Source organism: Homarus americanus, unplaced genomic scaffold, assembly GCF_018991925.1.
Source record: "Homarus americanus isolate GMGI-L3 unplaced genomic scaffold, GMGI_Hamer_2.0 scaffold32871, whole genome shotgun sequence".
Classification (NCBI taxonomy): Eukaryota; Metazoa; Arthropoda; class Malacostraca; order Decapoda; family Nephropidae; genus Homarus; species Homarus americanus.
Window position 1 is genome coordinate 3,544,581 of NW_024748870.1, and position 17,864 is coordinate 3,562,444.

A 17,864-nucleotide genomic window follows, 5' to 3' on the forward strand; every position below is an offset into this window, starting at 1 on the left:
TTAAACACTCAGAAATGCTGTATGTGTGAGGCTATCTAGGTCACTGAGATGGATGTTAGTGCTGGACAGGTAACTAAAAGATCAAAGCAATGTTCTTAGATGCACAGTAGTCGATCATTTTACAGGCGATTGCTTATCCGAGCCAGGGCTCTACCGTGCTTTAATTGAAACCGATACTACTATTTAACCACATCAAACACACTTTAACCGCATTTGGACTATACTGTAATTCATTTTAAATTTTCCCACCGCCATGCATGCAGGAATTGGCGGGCAAGGGATGGAAGCGATGGTAATGACCGCACACTGTCTCCCCCTGTCTAATGTCGTATGCAGATATAAGATACTCAAGTTCATCTGGCAGTGTAGGATTACATTCAGTAGGATCTTGAGTTTTGCCACTAAATGGTACCAGCACTCCCTGGTAAAATTTGGTTCCTGCAATACTGACCCATTAACACCCAACAACCTCCCTCAATCATGCTTAGCCACTGTATGCAGAACATCTTCACTTTTATGATAAATCCAATGTCATAAACTTTATTTAATCTAGTTCATTTTCTTTTATCCAAATTCCACCCGCCACTTCCTCTCCCGGGCTATGCACCCAAAACGTGGTTTTGTACAGTATCTTAATATATTTCATATTACACTCCTATACAGTAATTCATTCACCTTAATCTATGTCAGAATATATTCCTATACGTAATATTCATCGACTTTTTGGAATTGGGAAACCTGTGATGTTTGATAGGTTCACATTGGATAACACCCTTCTCACCTGTGTCCAGGTCGAGGATCGAACCCTTAACATATTGGTGAGAGCTACGCGCATTACTGCTGTACCACTAACACCCCTAAACTAAACATGCTGAACCAATGTGAAAGATGGATGATAATTTAATTCAATATGCATCCATACAGTAATTCCTAGATTCGGCCAAGAGTTTGTGAGTTTGACCACCTCTTTTCCATGCGCCACTGTCACACACACGACTACATGGAGATTGAGTCAGCTGTTCAGTACCCAACCGCACACACTTTAATGTATGGTAATAGATTGCTTTATATAGGATGGCTTGGCAAATTAATATTAGCCGCACAAATATAATTTTTATCATCTATTAAGTTTTAAATTTTTAATCACACTATTTTATTGAGTTATTTGGTAAATAGATAGACTGTAAGTTAAATAAAAAAATGTGGTAACTCTGCAGCGGGCGGCCTGCCAGCCACATGGACGGTGATTGGCAAAATTTTCTTTACTTATACATAAATATTTATGGCATTTGATGCAGCTGCTGAATTTGGGTATTTTAAAACATACAAGCGTGAAAAAATATATGCCTGTATTTATTATAAATACCAAAATACCAAGTGCCATAAATATTTGTATGCAGGGTAATTGGGCACATGCAACCCAGCCACAGAGCTCATGAGCTTAGCCAGCCAAGACTTTAACACCATCACTCCACACCCTTGACAGACAGACATTTATTGAGGTACCTGTATATGCTTGATAGGTATTATAGTTAACCACTAAACAAGCAAGGATACAATTATAGAGATGTGGCCCCTCCTGGGGGCCTCGGGGGACCCCAACTGTGCTTGTGGCTAAACCATGCAAGTGAACCTCCCCTCAAGCATGGTAAAATGATCGTCTACTGTATTTCCCTTTTACTATGGGGTGAAAAGGAATTTTCGATTATGACTTTAAAAGTACCTTGAACTACCACCATAAATCTTAAAAAAATATTTATTTGAAGCCTTTCTATTGATCCAAAGCTTTTCATACTGTAAAGAGCTACAAATTCTCTAAACTACTATTTATGATTCAGGGTAAAATATAAGATGAAATGTGACATTATTATTATAAACTGGCAAGGGTATTTTTAGTAAGCTTGGGGTCTCGAGTAGTAGGCTGCTTAAGAAGAATAAAAAGTTATACACAGAGAAATTACTTTCTCAATACTGTACATGTATGGTCAAACTATCCTGAAATAGTTGTGCATTCTGGTAAATTCATCAAATCTTATCTATTCTGGAAAAAAAAAACTTTCCAAACAAGCTTAATATGTTGTATCTTACACTGCTGGCCTCTAACATGTAATCATCATCTACTACAAACACCAAGTTAAGCATCAATAGCAGAGGTGAATTTGATGGGGATATGTAGGGCACACCTCTTCCTCACCCCCATTTTCTTGCTTAAATTTTATTTGTTGTATATCTCAAGATTTGTTATTGTCTCTTTTGCACTCTCAAACTTCCTTATACCCTCTGGCTAACAGGGTTCTTAAATTTTCCCCAGACCCTGAGCCTTATTCAATACCTAGAGCCTTCGGCTCATGAAATTTTAAACAATCGTGCCTCCTAACTGAAATCTTTGATCTGCCTTTGAAGTGTTAAATATGATATGACAAAAGCTCTAACACACACATCATTCCTGAGTTTAGGCACAAGTAAAGAGTACAGTACAACAATTAGGGAATAAATTTATTCTGGACAATTTTGGTTACCATATTAAACAGGAGAGATAGATTAGAAAGATCTTGTTTGTAACAATATGACATGAATTCAGATGGATCCTAAATGATGACAAAATAATGTTTCCTATGATTTTAGAGTGATAAATGTTTTAATACAAATACTTTAATTTCAGACTAGTCACTTGAAAAGAATTTGAATAAATATATTAGAAGGAATTTGATTAACGGGATAATTCATAGAAATGATTACTGTGGTATTGTATTTACATATCATCTCAATTAAAAAACACTAAATATAACATTTTTAGAGTTTCAGTTTTCTTTGGCTTAATGGTAATGTTGAAGAAATGTATCTGTCAACAAGATACTGAGAAAACAAGTTAACCTATATCTTCTTTGGTAAGATTTTACTTTGAGTACAGTGTAGCAAGATTGTCAGAAATTAATTAAGAACTGTCTTCTAGCCCCTAGCTATTAGTGAGTGGGCAGAAGGAAAGCCAGTACTACTGCCAAAAGAGCTGTTAGTGGAAAACGGTAGGGAGACACAGATATTAATATGGGAACCTCTGAGGACGGAATGGGGATTGGAGAAGACAGGGTGTAGGGATCAGTACCAAAGTACGGAGACTTACTCTGCTGGATGTTCTGGTTATCGGGGTAGGTTTTCAAGCTGAGATAGTCTGTTCCTGAAAAATAATAAAGGATCTATTACAATACAGTACAGGATGCACACAAACAATATGTGTAAAATTAAATTTTGCCTTTAGCATAACAAAGTCACAATATTTGCTCCATTACTTGGGTCAACACAGTTGGCTTTATAGTGCTATCTAATAAAGTGAGGACAACCACTAAAGTGACATGTCTGTTGTGCCATAAATGAAGGTTTGAAGTACAGGACAGATATGACATTTCATTTTATTGCCAAGGGTTGAAGTGAGTGACCACCATTAGGCAACTTATATTGTATGAGCTAACCAAAATGAATATGGAAGATCGGCTATTACATTGGATAAGTGGTTACCTCGCCAACAGAAGGGATGCTGTACTGTTTCATGGTTACAAAAGTGAAGTCAATGATATGCAACTTGGCACCCCCAAGATGGACTACTTAGTCCCACTTTGTTCAATGTTCTTATGAATGCATTATTAAAGCCTGTTTCAGACAGCCCCAGCAATATTACAACTGGTTGACCACCAAATATCTGGCAATCACTGGTCCAGAGCCCCCGATAGTGCAGACAGTTTTACAGTGGTGGAACTTTAAATTTACTGTGTATTTATAGTGAACAAATACTAGCTACCTGGGACACGCTCACGGTAAGCTAACCTTACCAGGCTGTGAGGTGTTATTGTTGAACTCGTAATTTAAGATAGACATATGTAACTATTTTTTTATTACTCAGTTACATATACACAAATTTATTTACAGAATGTGATAAAAAAACTTATCATAAAGTAAAAAACATAAAAGGAAATAAACTTTCTTCGTGTGTTAAGAGTTCACGCTAAGTGGTGGAGGGTGGAGTGCAAAAATCAATTCAAATTCACAAAAAAACAAACCAACCACTGTAATATTACCAAAAATAACCACGGCTTCAAAGTAAAGAGATTGATTGAAGATGCATTCAATTGTTACAGGGAGCTGTATTTGAGAAGAACTACTCCAATGGTAACCCTACCTAAGGATATTGATGAATCACAAAGGAAGAAATACACCCCTACTACCCCTCCCTCAAACCTCCTCAACTCTTCTCTGCAGCAGCATCTCACATGGCATCCACAGTCCTTTATTTGGTTAGTAATTATTTGTACTGTGTATTTTCAATCTTAAAATATGCAAATACAGTAATTAAGTTTATCTTGTGCATCCTTCACTGAGCATTATGTTTTGTACTTTAAAGACCATAAAGAATTATCAATGTGCTTAAGGCTGCAACCTTTAATAATGAATTTTGTAGACTTCAGACAAAATTCAAATTCCTATAATGAACCAAAATCATTGTGTACAGTACTAATGTGAAAATAAAAAAATGGATACTACCAGTGCTAAATTTGCTTTTTATAATTTACTTGTAGTGCAGTACTTTCATTTCTCTTCCGAATTTAATTTGGCCAAAATAAATTTTCAGAAGAAAATTTATTTTTATTTTGATGCATCAGCCTTTCTATTTTCCCGAACTTAAGTTTCCCTCACTGTGAAAGTATTCACTAACTTACCGTAATTACATTCAGCCTCATCACTGCCATCACTGCAATCTTTGTTGCCATTACAAACGAGTGAACTATCAATACGTACTCCATCTGAACACCAAAATGAATCTGAAATATATAATCAAAGCACAGAGATGATAATAATGAAAAGATGACCTGTAAAACACTTACTGCATCCAGTCCCTTCCCCTTCTTAAGCATCCATTCTTCATCTACAGAATAAGCAAATGAATTCCTGTATGTACAATATTATTCTTACATTCACTCTTAAAATCTATAAATTTATCTTTTCACTTTCATATATTTTCCAGCTACAGTATAATGAAAAGTGGCTGGAATTGAGCAATCATGTAACCATTGACTTTCCTTTCATTTTCTGTCATTGTATAATTTTTATTGAGTAAATATGTGTGTTCTGCTATGGTACTTTCTGCTTGAAACATCTATCTGGCTAAGGCCTATTCCTGTCACTCCACACAACACACCATCATCTAAGAGGAGAATATCCATGTCCAAATATCACTTGGAGCCATGGTCTCAAGTCATTTAAATACTTCACTTGTTCCTGGATGCACACCCCCCTCACTTCAAGTACAGCCTTTTCCACATCCTTCAAACTCCTTGGTCTTCACATTTTCTTCCTATCTTCAAAATTAGGTTATCCATTACCTTTGTACTGTTCTCCCAAGATAAATATCCTTGAAATAAAGTTACACCAAAAAGGGAGAATGTAATTCTTTTTAAACTAATAAAAAGCACAGGGACTCAACACTATTGGGGTCTTCATATGCAAATATGCATATGAAGTTTTTCTTAGTCCTTCAGGGTCTTCATATGTATTAATGTGTATGAACTGTGAATTGATTTCATTGTGTATTTTTCTCTCATGGTTTCACATACCCTGGGAAACTGGAATGTATGGATGTACCTAGTATTTATTTCTCATAAAATGTTGATCTTCAATTATAATTTAACTTTTTAGCAGTATTATGAACCAAAACTGATGGTCATAGCCCAGATTATAACCATCCTACGATGAAAAATATTGATACTGTACTGTACGTAGTGTGCTTACTCGTCTATAAACAAATTCTCTTGACAGTGAAAGCTTATTTTTTAAAAATGTTGATCTTTCACTATTTATAGATAGGACAATATGAATATTAACAGTGAAGGGTAAAAGTCATGGTTAAACTTCATGGTTCAGCATAGAATTGAGGTCAATCTTTTTTTTTTTTTTGGTAAGTAATATGGTCAAAACCCACCCTATGTCTTACAATTGGGGGTGGTTATTAATCATTCAATTATAAGATTAAGTTTTATGAAACATTCGGACTATGGTGCTGCCTTCTAATGTTCATGTGAACGAAAATGGCAGGAGCCTAGTAAAGGCATTTTACTTTAACTTTTAGGAAAAAATATAGGGAAAGTGCCATTCACAACTGCATTTATAGGGGCTGGCCAAGTTTTGTAAAATGTGATAGCGCCTTTTTCTTTTTTATATTGTATAATAAAACTAGCTTCTGTACTAGCCGGACAAAGGATTAAAATTTAACAGAACCCCAAATACCACTGACTAAACATTTCTTGCATGTTTAGTGTTCATAAAGAGTGCACTAATGAAAGCGTTATTAGCTCCTATCAGGTGTCTGGTAGACTGTGATATAGCAAGGTGATGTGACATAAGGGGGGTGTGGGGAAGGAGGGGAGGCACTGCCACAGTTCATAGAACATGGCCAGCCCCAGTAAACATGGAAATTATGGGGACTGTACATACACACCAAATTCTAAGGACATTCTCTTCAACTGCCAGAAAGGACAAAGATGGAAAAGAAGAAAGATTCATAAAAAAAAAAATAAATAAATAAATAAAGTCTCCCCAAAAGGAAAGACTTAGAATAAATATGAATATAGCATGCAAAAAGTTTTTGTTAGCATCTACATACGAGTACACATAAAAACAGCAATTTTCATCAGGCAGGTCATGATGGCAATGGTCATTCTTTACTGTAAGCAAAGTTTAATGGTAATTTACTGTCATAGAGAAATTTATTGTTAGTTAAAAAGAGAGAAAATTGGAGTAAACTTTATACATATGGGAGAAAGCTTCTGAACAATGGTTAAATATAACAGATGAGAGAGAGAGCAGAATCATCCTGTTTAGAACATGTTGGATTCAATTGGGGTACCAACAGTATATTTATTTTGGTAAAGTGTGTTAACCCTTTAGGGCCTTAATGTGGCAAGTCAAACAGCAGGTTTTTGTCCCCAGGGACTTCATTTGACTTTAGTCCACAACTGCCTAAAAAAATTTGACCTAGGAATCTTATTTGAGTATAGATCTGGAGTTTTGAATCAGGTGGTCAGGTTCTTGTCATATAGTGGTTGTTGTTGGCAACTATGGAAACAAACATCCCAGGACACCATATGCATCTCATAGATATGGGTGCAGTGGGAGTCCTGCTTGTTTTTTCCTGTCACAACCCCTGACATAGGCAAGTTACCTACATAGTGACATTAGAACTGAGCCATGAATAAATGCAGTGTATAATGATGTACGAATATTATAATGAAATAGAAGAGAGATATGAGTGTGTTTGCACAACTTGTTTGTTGCTACTGTGTTGCCATATCAGCTGATTGCTTTTTCATATTTCAGATCATTTGTATACTAGAATTAGGAGCTTGAAATGATTTGTGAATGATTACATAATACTCACAAATATCTGTATAACAAACAGGCAAATTACATTATTGATAAGTGTATCAGGCCTAGGCCTATGCAGCTGTCACCTGTTATGTCTGAAAGCAAAATAATGAACTGTGGAGTTTTTTATGATAATCTTTTTACTATTATCGTTCTTATTATTGATAAGTACAGTACTAGTCGGCAACAAGTGTCATTATCAATTTGTAATACTTACTGTAATTTTTCATAGTATTTTGGGGTTGTATTATATTGTATTTTTTGTGCTATTATGAATAAACTACATCATATTTAATTGTTTTCTATCCTTTGATAAATATTTAATTGCTATAATGAGTCATTTTGCATAAATTATCAACATGCCAATTTGTTTTTAAAATTCCGTATTCAAAATTACCTACAGTATGCACAGTATATTATATTGTATTTCTATGTATGAAAACAGATTATTAGTGAATTTGTCAGTAATGCAGCCATATATTAAGCAAAGTACAGTATTTATACTTTTTGTACTTATTTAGTATATTTTGAACCATTACTTAAACAAATATACAGTATATAATTTTTTTTTAATCATGGTTTTAGGTAAAAAAATAATAATTTTGATTGAATTTATGATTTTCAAGCAATTTTAATGTCAGATATAAAAACTTCATGGTCATGTCATCTTGGCAAATGTAAAAAATAAATAAATAAATAACTCATTATTTGATGGACAATGAAATTCAAACTTTTTTGGGACCAATGTGAAATCTTATTGACTCCCTAAAGGGTTAAAGCAGATACCTAAACCTTAGCTAGGTTATATCTAAAAGTACCTATAGATGAATCTATAAGCTTAATAGGATTACCAACCTTGTGGGTGTTAAACTACACATTAGTATTAGTAAATTTTCCACATTTAATTTATTTCATGCCTTTTAAGATACAGTATTAATAAATATTTGAAAACAATTAGTAAATACTGAAAAAGAGAAAAATTTGTGTTAATTGTTAAAAGTCCACTAATTTGTGGCAGGAAAGTATGACATATTATACTGTTGCTCCTGAAACCAAAGAAAACTTAGGTACGTATCCAGAAAATACAGGGTGAAATAATTTTGTAAAATGAAAAGCACAATTTTAAGTGCAATGAAGAACAATTCATAAATGGCTGTATGAAAACCGAAAACTCTTTTTTTGGCATAAACCAGAGTGAGGTGGAATTCTTGTAAAATAAGAGTTAATATATTAAACTAAAATGAAAAACCCTCATCCTTTCACACAGTTAACCCAAAATGAAGGGACTTACACAGCTGTTGTCCTTTGAAAACAGATGGCCTGTTTGTATCCAGGTCTGATCAATCTTTACACTGCACTGAAGCTATGGCTCTGCCTTCTTTTTCAGGACCAATTCAAGGCTGAAGAGCTAGGAGCCAGCTCCAGGCTTTGGAATGCTCTGATAAGTCTAACTCCAACTTCACTCAGGCTCTAGCACTTCCAGTCCTAGGTCAGCACTGGCTATGGAGAACATCTAAAAAACTGGTTAGCCCCATTCTGGCTTTGGGCCCGAGCTTGTTCCTGGTTGTGGAGCACTGCTTACCCTAGTGTGAAGCAGCTAGACTAAGGGTTCTGCCATAGCAGACATATCCCCCAGAAAAGATAACCATTTTTCTTGTTGGCAATTCAGAGTTGGGAATGTACTAGAAGCTCCCAAGTCTCCTGAGTTACTTGCAGTAATTTTCTAGACAAGCCGCACAACCTCATACACCTGTCATTCCTAGTGAAAATAAGATATCCATGGGAGAGCCAGTCTGTGGACATCCATTCTCAATGGCATTTGGCTACAAACTAATCAAATATGACAAAGTGATTCCAAACAAAATGGCAGACCCATAGCTTTGTGCAATGTGCAGATTGGCCTGTCCCAGCGGCTAACAAACTTTCTCTTTCCAGAGGTCATCCATTTCAGTTCTCTATTTTGGGCTGATGGTGCGATGGGGAGGTAGGTATGACTGGTTTACCTGCTGTAGCCAACATATAATCTTGGCTGAGTAGTTTGGGGTTATTCAAGACATTGAACTCTCTAATTACAAGTCAACTGGATAGAGGCACAAGCTAAAAATGCTTATTTGTAATTTTGCACTTGCTTTTGCCTTAGGAAGGTCTTCTACAGCAGAATGAGATGTGGTACAAGTTATTTCACCCTGAGATAGATACAGAATAGTGCTATATTTCAGGGGCCTTCTCATCCAGAATTATAGCTGCATGCAATATAATTGGTTTGATTAGCAATACTCATTTGCATGAGCTGAAACACAAAAAAAAATTATATTAATGCTTAGCACAATAACTGACACAATAACATACTATAATTTTCGAAATCTGAGCGTTGTGTGGTAGTTTCTTCATTGCAGCCAGCCTCATCAGATCCATCTCGACAATCTACTCTTCCATCACAATGGACATTCAGTGATATACACTGACCATCCAAGCATTTAAACTCATATGACTGACATTCTCCTGTAGCAGCAAAGAAGGGATAATATTTATAATATGATTATGAAACATTATGTAGATTATGATTTCAGACATTCAATGATTAATTCTATATAATGTAGAAGTCATACTTTGGTATTTTGAAAAATCAAATTCAAATAGAAATGTGTATACTGTATATCAAAGACTAATACCCCCTGTACTGCATATACTATACAGTAAAAAAACAAAATAAGGTAAATTTTTTTTAAAGTTTCACACAATGTTGGAGTGATATAAAATGGTGCAATAAGTCATCATAAGTGTAACTTCAGATGAAAATATCCATGGGCATTTTTTTTTTCACAAAAAATAATAAAAGAAAAGTATAGTTATTCCTTCGATAAAATGCTTAAACAACAGGGTTAATACAGTGGTTAAACAAAGGCTTGGATTATGGCCTCTCGACTTATGACCTGCAAAATTCACCAACAGAGCATTCCCAAGCAAAAGCTGCCCTGTCTAGGGAGTAAAGTACCTACAATCCTACATTCTAGAGGCATGGATTCTGTCTTGTTGAATCAACATGATTGTTGCATAAATAGTCTCTTGCCCAACCAAACCAGGGTTTATGAAGTAAGTTCTAAGTATGATCCACTGGTTGCTGTGAAAGCCAGTTAACAGGTAAGTTGGGATGAACCTGGAGCTGGTTCACTTGTCTTACATCCCTCATTTATAAACTTGAATTATAAACTTACTTCCTTACAAACAAAAGAGAAGGAAGAGCTCCAATTCACTTATCACCTCCCTTTAACAGCAAAACACATTTTTATATTCAACCCTTTGCTTTCTGGCCTATGGGTCATTTGAAAAGTGACCTGCAAGACTTCAAACCAATCAAGGGCATTCAGGCCAGTAAGCATTTCTCAAATAAAAAAATACAATCATTCAGTGATTCCCCATTACCACAGTGAAAAATTTTCACTTGAGTATTAAGCAATGTGTTTTAGAAAATATGGAAAGACAACTGAAGGTTTGGAGAGCTATGAGCTCAAGAAGTGCATAGATGAGAATAACTCCACATTCAAGAAGGGAATGTAATTGTCTAAAATGACTTTTTAGAAGAATGTGCTATAACAGAGCAGTTAGATTCTCTTATCAAACAACTGAGGTGAAAGAATTTTTGAGTCAAGATCTATGGGTAAAGGATACTGTATTTGGAAGAAACCCAAATACAGTAGGTAGGTAGTAGGCAGCTATTAAACAGGGAGGTATTACCGCCTGGGAAGATATTGGAAGCATAATATGTTGTCTAATGGTAGACCCAGCTGCCATATGGCATCACAAGTATTGTGACCAAGTCCCAGGTTGCTGATTTACAGGGTCTCAATTGTAAATCAGCAACCTGGGACTTGGTCACAATACTTGTGATGCCATATGGCAGCAGGGTCTACCATTAGACAACATATTATGCTTCCAATATCTTCCCATCTTCATTTCTGTATTTATAATTCAAAATATTTTTTTCGTCCCCCAGGCCCTAGTGTGGGTTAGTGACCTATGTCGAGGTGGGCTAATCCCCATAAAAAGAAAAAAGAAAAAACTTTACTTTGGCCACGAGACAACCAAGAGGCAACTTGCTCCGGCACAGACGAATCTGGGGTTAGAGCTTGTGGTGCCATGGTAGCACTCCTTGGTCACAGGCAAAGGTCCCGAGTTCAATTTCTGACTAGTGAGGTATTGTTTGTATATTGAGATGTATTGGTAGCCTCATGATTTCTAGCTAGTCTGTAAAATGCTACTACAACCACATAGTTGACATGGGCTATTCCCGGAGGAGGCTCATTGCTTAAGAATAATACAAAGGAGCAGGCTTTGTGTGAAATCCAACAATGCCTAGGATAGTTTTTGTTGCCTTTTGTGATGCCGTGGTAGCGCTCCCTGTTCACATATAGAGGTCCCGGGTTAGATTCCTGACTAGTGAGGTATTGTTTGTTTGTTTGTATATTGAAGTCTATGTGTGTGTATATATATATATATATATATATATATATATATATATATATATATATATATATATATATATATATATATATATATATATATATATATATATATATATATATATATATATATATATATATATTAACTCCCTATGAGAGAGTAAGATACCTCAGCACCATCATATTCATGTGGCAGGCATATTAGAATCAAATAACATATTGATTAGACATATAGTATAGCAATATTATCAAGAATAACATTGGCACAATGAATAATGTATTTCTGAATAAAACAAAATCACTCCAACAATAAGAAAAAGTTCTTTATAGTATTAGTTTTATATTTAGAATTTTTATTACGATGAAATCTGATTTAATTTCCCTTGTGTCGGCTTAGAAGATCTTTCAAAAAGTACTCTACCTGTGTTATACATGCTTTACAAGTGCAGTGTTAAAGACATTCCTCATAGAGTTGTTAGTGCACACAACACTGCAATATCTCTCTAGCTTCACCTTTTCAAGCATTATTGATTACCTTTTAATGTCAATATAAAATGTTCTCTTTGACACATTTAGGTAAATTTCTTAAGACATCAGTAACAAACAGCATGATCAAGTAACATCAACAGCCATCATAAATTCTCTTTATGATATTTTAGTTAAAAAATGCCCAAATAACTGACATTGCCATACATGTACTTTCTACAATTAACTTTTATTAATTGATGATCAGAAGTGACTAATTTCTGATTGCACTAAAGTAAATGTCAAGAATTACAAATACCAAAAATGGGCTTTAAGATAGCACTCAATATTATTTCAAAAGGTAAGTAGTGATAACAAAGCATTAAGGAGTTATTTTAAAAAAGACCCAATGCAAAACTGCATGTAAATATGAGTAATATGTAATCTACTTCACACTACAAAGATCAAAAAGATTTAATAGAGGAAAAGAGGGATTGATCATCAAGTCTCATCTAATGATCAAAGGCACGCATGTCCATGGTGACCACTACATCAGGTGTGAACATATTGACTAGACTACAATAGTGAATTATATTTCTTAAACATACTGGACCCTTTATTCTAAAATACTGTAGAAGAGTTTTCAAATCATATGGATGTTGTCATTCAAGAAGTCTACAAAAAGTATATGGCAGTTCCAATACCTGAGGTAAGGAATGGGCTGCTCTGCCCCATTAAAATAAGTATAAATCCCATGATCTTTATATCTGTGACCTGATCCACAGTTGAAAACTTAAAAAACATTTTTCTCCTCTTTCTATTCTATTATCTATAAATGACCTCATAAAACAATATTCCAAGTTAATAATTCTCATATCATATCAATAATCAGAAAATAAATGAGCAATAGGATCTTGAGAATCAACTTAGTGCAAAGAACATACGAGTATAGTACGCTGAAAGTTTTCTTAATACCCTGTACGTATTGAGAATTTCTCTGTTGCCACTGAAAGTTGGTGGATATGACTGAAAATTAGTTGAGAATAAAAATCGTGTGAAAACATTGACAATTTCAGTAAGTAACTTAATATTGTATGTGGAAATACTATTTAAAAAAATCCTTCAAAATTTGTAAATTTACTCTACAATTAACCACTGAAGCCTCAAGACTTAAAACTTCACCCCTCCTAGTAAATGATGTATCTATAATTGCTTCTGACCAATTTAAACCTGGAAATTTCCAAAACAGAATTTAAACCAGTCTCGAGTCCTAGCCTCTTAGATATCCTGGAAAGCTGGTTCGTCAATTGTGAGTGGAACACTATTTCCAAAATCACTGCCGAGGTATATTATGTATACTGTACAGTATTGAGGATTATTCTCCACAAACTGGTAGAATACTAATCCTACTTGCTGGTAGCTTAAAAGAAATTAAATATATCTGTTAATACCTGTATACTATTTACCTCCAAAAATATTACTAACTACATGGCTGCTCCAAATTTTACACCTAATTGCAATGTAAAGTAAGGGGGGGGGGGTGTTCTAAACTTATTGGGTTTATAAAGGTGGCAGGAATAAAAAAAAGCCACAAATTTTAGAGAGGTGACAGTGAAACCTACAATAACATAGCTCATACTTAGGGCTGAATAGCAAAGGGAGTGAAAGACTACTATCACATTTTCTGTGATCAGTCAAAGCAGAGAATGACTCTTCTATGGGATACCATTGTGGTCTAGTGATCTTTCAGCCTTGCATGTCAACATCCACATCCATAAGAAATTCTTTTATTTCAAAAGTGAGTACAATATACAAACAGGAGTTGGAAAAACAAACTGCTATTGTAGTTTAACCACTTTGGTCAAATATGATGAGGCTGACATCCTTGGATAAACTTAGTCAACATATTAAGAGATTATGTGCATACTCTCCATCAGAAAACATTAATTGCAGCAAGAATTAAAATGGAAAATTCAGAAGCAAACAAATAAATAAGGTACACACTGCCAGGACAATCATGCTCGTCAGATCCATCAATGCAGTCTTTTATCCGATTACAACGTACGGTCTCAGGCACACAAGAACCATCATTGCATCTGAACTCAGATGTTGAACAATTTCTGGCAGAACCGTCTGTGGAAAATCAGTGTACAGTATATAATATGAAATATATAATCAAGACTTTAAAATTATATATATATATATATATATATATATATATATATATATATATATATATATATATATATATATATATATATATATATATATATATATATATATATATATATATATATATATATATATATATATATATATATATATATATATATATATATATATATATACATATACACTCCCTGGGTTATGGATGACTTCCAACTTTATGGATACTCTCACTTAAGTTGTATTTAAGATGAGCACCAAGTAATTCGTGGGCCGAGCATGTATATTTCAAACCGTACTCTACCTGTGAGCTCTATGTCATGTTATGGTTACTTATAAACTCATAATTTTGGGTGGATATTGTACATGTAATTTTTTTTTTTTTTAGTTACCGGTACCTGCACACTCGATATTATAAACAACTGGTAATTATTAGTCTATGTGATATAAAGTATTTTTAACACGTAATTTCTGGTAGATGTAGGTAATCATCTTCATTTTTTCTTACTCAGTTACTCAATTACATACATACAGAAAGTGAGTGTGTGGAGGTCAGAGGGTTTGTGGCGCAGCACCATTGCAAAGGCGAATATCAGGGGTGACTGTGATGTAAGTTTGAACATTAACTTATATCATTTTGCTCTCTTCATGCTTTCACTAATAATATTTATGTTTTTGTTATTGATGTTCATACAGGTATCCCTCATTTAATGTTAATTCACTGAATGACATTTTGGTTTACTGATATAAAATCTTTAACACCCTTTTTTGTTTAACGATTGGTAAAAATCTGGTTTAGCGATGTTCGACTCACTATGATGGGGGAAAAACCAGGGATGAGGTGGTCTGTGAGATGGCATGTTTCCTTTGCTACATGTAAGGAATCTATAAAAGTTGTGGATAAATCATTTAAATACCCCTGTACTCTAATGTGTATTAGAAATAAAGAAAATATAAAATATAATTATGTACAAAATAAGAATAATAAAGAGAACGGGTGTGTGTGTGTGGGAAGTGAATTCAGGTATTGAAGCAGTGAGCAGTAACTGCGGCCAGCCGCACACTCCCTCTCTCCTATTTGACAAAGGCAGCCACATATGTTTCCTCTTGAGTCAGCTGGGTGACTGTCCAGCTGAACTGTGTTGAATGTATTCTGTACTGTTCCAATAAATGTGAGTAATAACTAAAAATAATTATAATAAATAAAAGCAAAAATACTGTGTTGCCATTTGACAATAGTTTCATAACAGACAGGACATGAGACAGCAAACAGATGAGATCCCCACACCACTTCCTCCTCCTCCACTCTGTATGCTAATTCCCATGCATGTAAGAAATTTTATTCCCATTATATTTTTTACCTTATGATAATAAATTTTTATTGCACATTCTGTGTGAATGATTGTGTGTGCAAGCAACAGTAATAATTTTTTTTTTTACATATATCGATCGAAATTAAGAGTTGAAAATTAACAAAACACAGCTTAGCCTAGTAGGGGGAGGGGAATGTAGCTATAGTTACAGCCTAACTTGGTAACATGCCAAGTCCACACAAACATTCACTTCACACACACACTCACCCATGCTCTTCCTTTTTCTTATTTTATGGTTTTATATTATATTTTCTTTTTTCTGAGCCACATTAGAGTACAGTGTTGTTATGATGATTACATAACTTGTATAGCTTCATTACATGTAACAATGGCAACATACCATCTCCACAGATATTATTCCTCGTTCAGCAATAATTTCTCCAAGTGTTAGGATTTTCAGTAACACATCACTATGATTAAACAAGGGACACCTGTATGCCTACAATCTTAAGTTTTAATGTTACAGTGTACAGTTAAAGTTACTTTAAGGGCTGAATCTATTGATCTGAACAGTCTTTACAGCCATTTACAGAGGGTTAACTGTACATTTTAGGTCTGGTGCTCCAAATTCCAGAAAAACTCCTCATTTGGTAACCTGACAACCTCCAGGTCCCAAGTATACTGGATAAATGGTCCCATACCTGTATAGTAATTGTACTATACATTAATTTTTCTATGTGTGTTCAATGATTACCTATGGAAGGATCACTTCCCGGTTTACAAATAATTCGGCTTACGGACAGCCTCCACGAACTAAACCCATCCATAAACCAGGGAGTGTCTGTATAGTATACTTACATCTAACACATAAAATGTCTCTAATATTTGGGAGTGGATATGTCAGCAAATAGAATGTCAAGTACATTTGAACTGAACCACAAAACAACAAAAATAAGAAGCAAAGAGTGGATTAAGAGATGTATGGAGACATATCCATACCAAAGGTAGGAAAAGCTGAGGATGTAAAGAGAAATTTTGGAGCTATTTAGTAGCTGCGAAGTTTAAATGTTAAATATAAGAAGGTGTAAATTAGAAATAAGAGAAAAATAAATCATGATAGGAAAACAAGATGGTATGATAAATAGTGTTTGGCATTCAGGTGCAGTGACCTTGTTGTGAGTTACTGAAGTTGGTGAACTCAGAAAAGAAGTTAACTAATTTGTATCTTACTTATCTTAAGTCCTGTATAAGTGTATTAACAATTAACATAAATAAGGAAACAAACTAACAAATCAGAGAAAAAATAAATATACTGTATGTTTAGAGTATAAATAATGTAATAACACACACCACATTCATGTTCATCAGAGCCATCGTAGCAATCCCCGTGTCCATCACACTTAACTCCTGACGAGACACATTCTCCAGACAAACAGTGGAATTCATTTGATGTACATCCACCTGAGAATTGGAATATTAAAGAGAAATAAGGTACATATAGGTAACTGTGTGTGTGTGTGTGTGTGTGTGTGTGTGTGTGTGTGTGTGTATTCAACAGAATAGTTAAATAAAAAGCTAAAATCAAGACAAATTGGAAAATGAAGTCATACATGTGAAAGGTGGTCAAGAGTGTTACGGGTGAGACAAAATAAAGTTTTAAATTAATAATAAATAAAATTCATGCAATAAAAATTTTTATATTTCAAACACTAATACGTATTAACAATCATGATGATTAGGCGTAAAACAAATTCATTCTTGGGTAAGAGTGTCACTTTTACAAGAATAAAATCATTTGACACTCGCAATCCAAGTGTGCACTCCATGTGAAACTGGTACAGTAATCATTCCATATAAGGGATTAAAGCATGCACAACTCTTTGAGAATTCCACTAAATCAAATACAATGCAGGTACAGTATACCTCTGGCAATGAAATGGATATATTCACGAAATCCACTTCAACCTCGCAAACTGCGTTGTCAAAGGTAGATATAATAATTATGGAGTAAATGGGAATCGGTTTCAGTCCTTTATCATTCTGTATTTTG

At 34.5% G+C, this 17,864-nt stretch overlaps 1 protein-coding gene across 1 annotated transcript in view; it reads right to left on the reverse strand.

The window, feature by feature from the left end:
• The window catches only part of LOC121853164 (basement membrane-specific heparan sulfate proteoglycan core protein-like), a 476,204-nt gene that overhangs the window by 181,416 nt on the left and 276,924 nt on the right, over window positions 1–17,864 (reverse strand). Inside the window, exons 42-46 of the mRNA XM_042347127.1 lie at window positions 17,165–17,275; window positions 14,340–14,468; window positions 9,760–9,912; window positions 4,710–4,811; window positions 3,122–3,175 (exon numbers count right to left, since the gene is read on the reverse strand). Coding sequence (XP_042203061.1) covers window positions 3,122–3,175; window positions 4,710–4,811; window positions 9,760–9,912; window positions 14,340–14,468; window positions 17,165–17,275 — 549 coding nt within the window. The remainder of the gene's footprint in view (window positions 1–3,121; window positions 3,176–4,709; window positions 4,812–9,759; window positions 9,913–14,339; window positions 14,469–17,164; window positions 17,276–17,864) is intronic.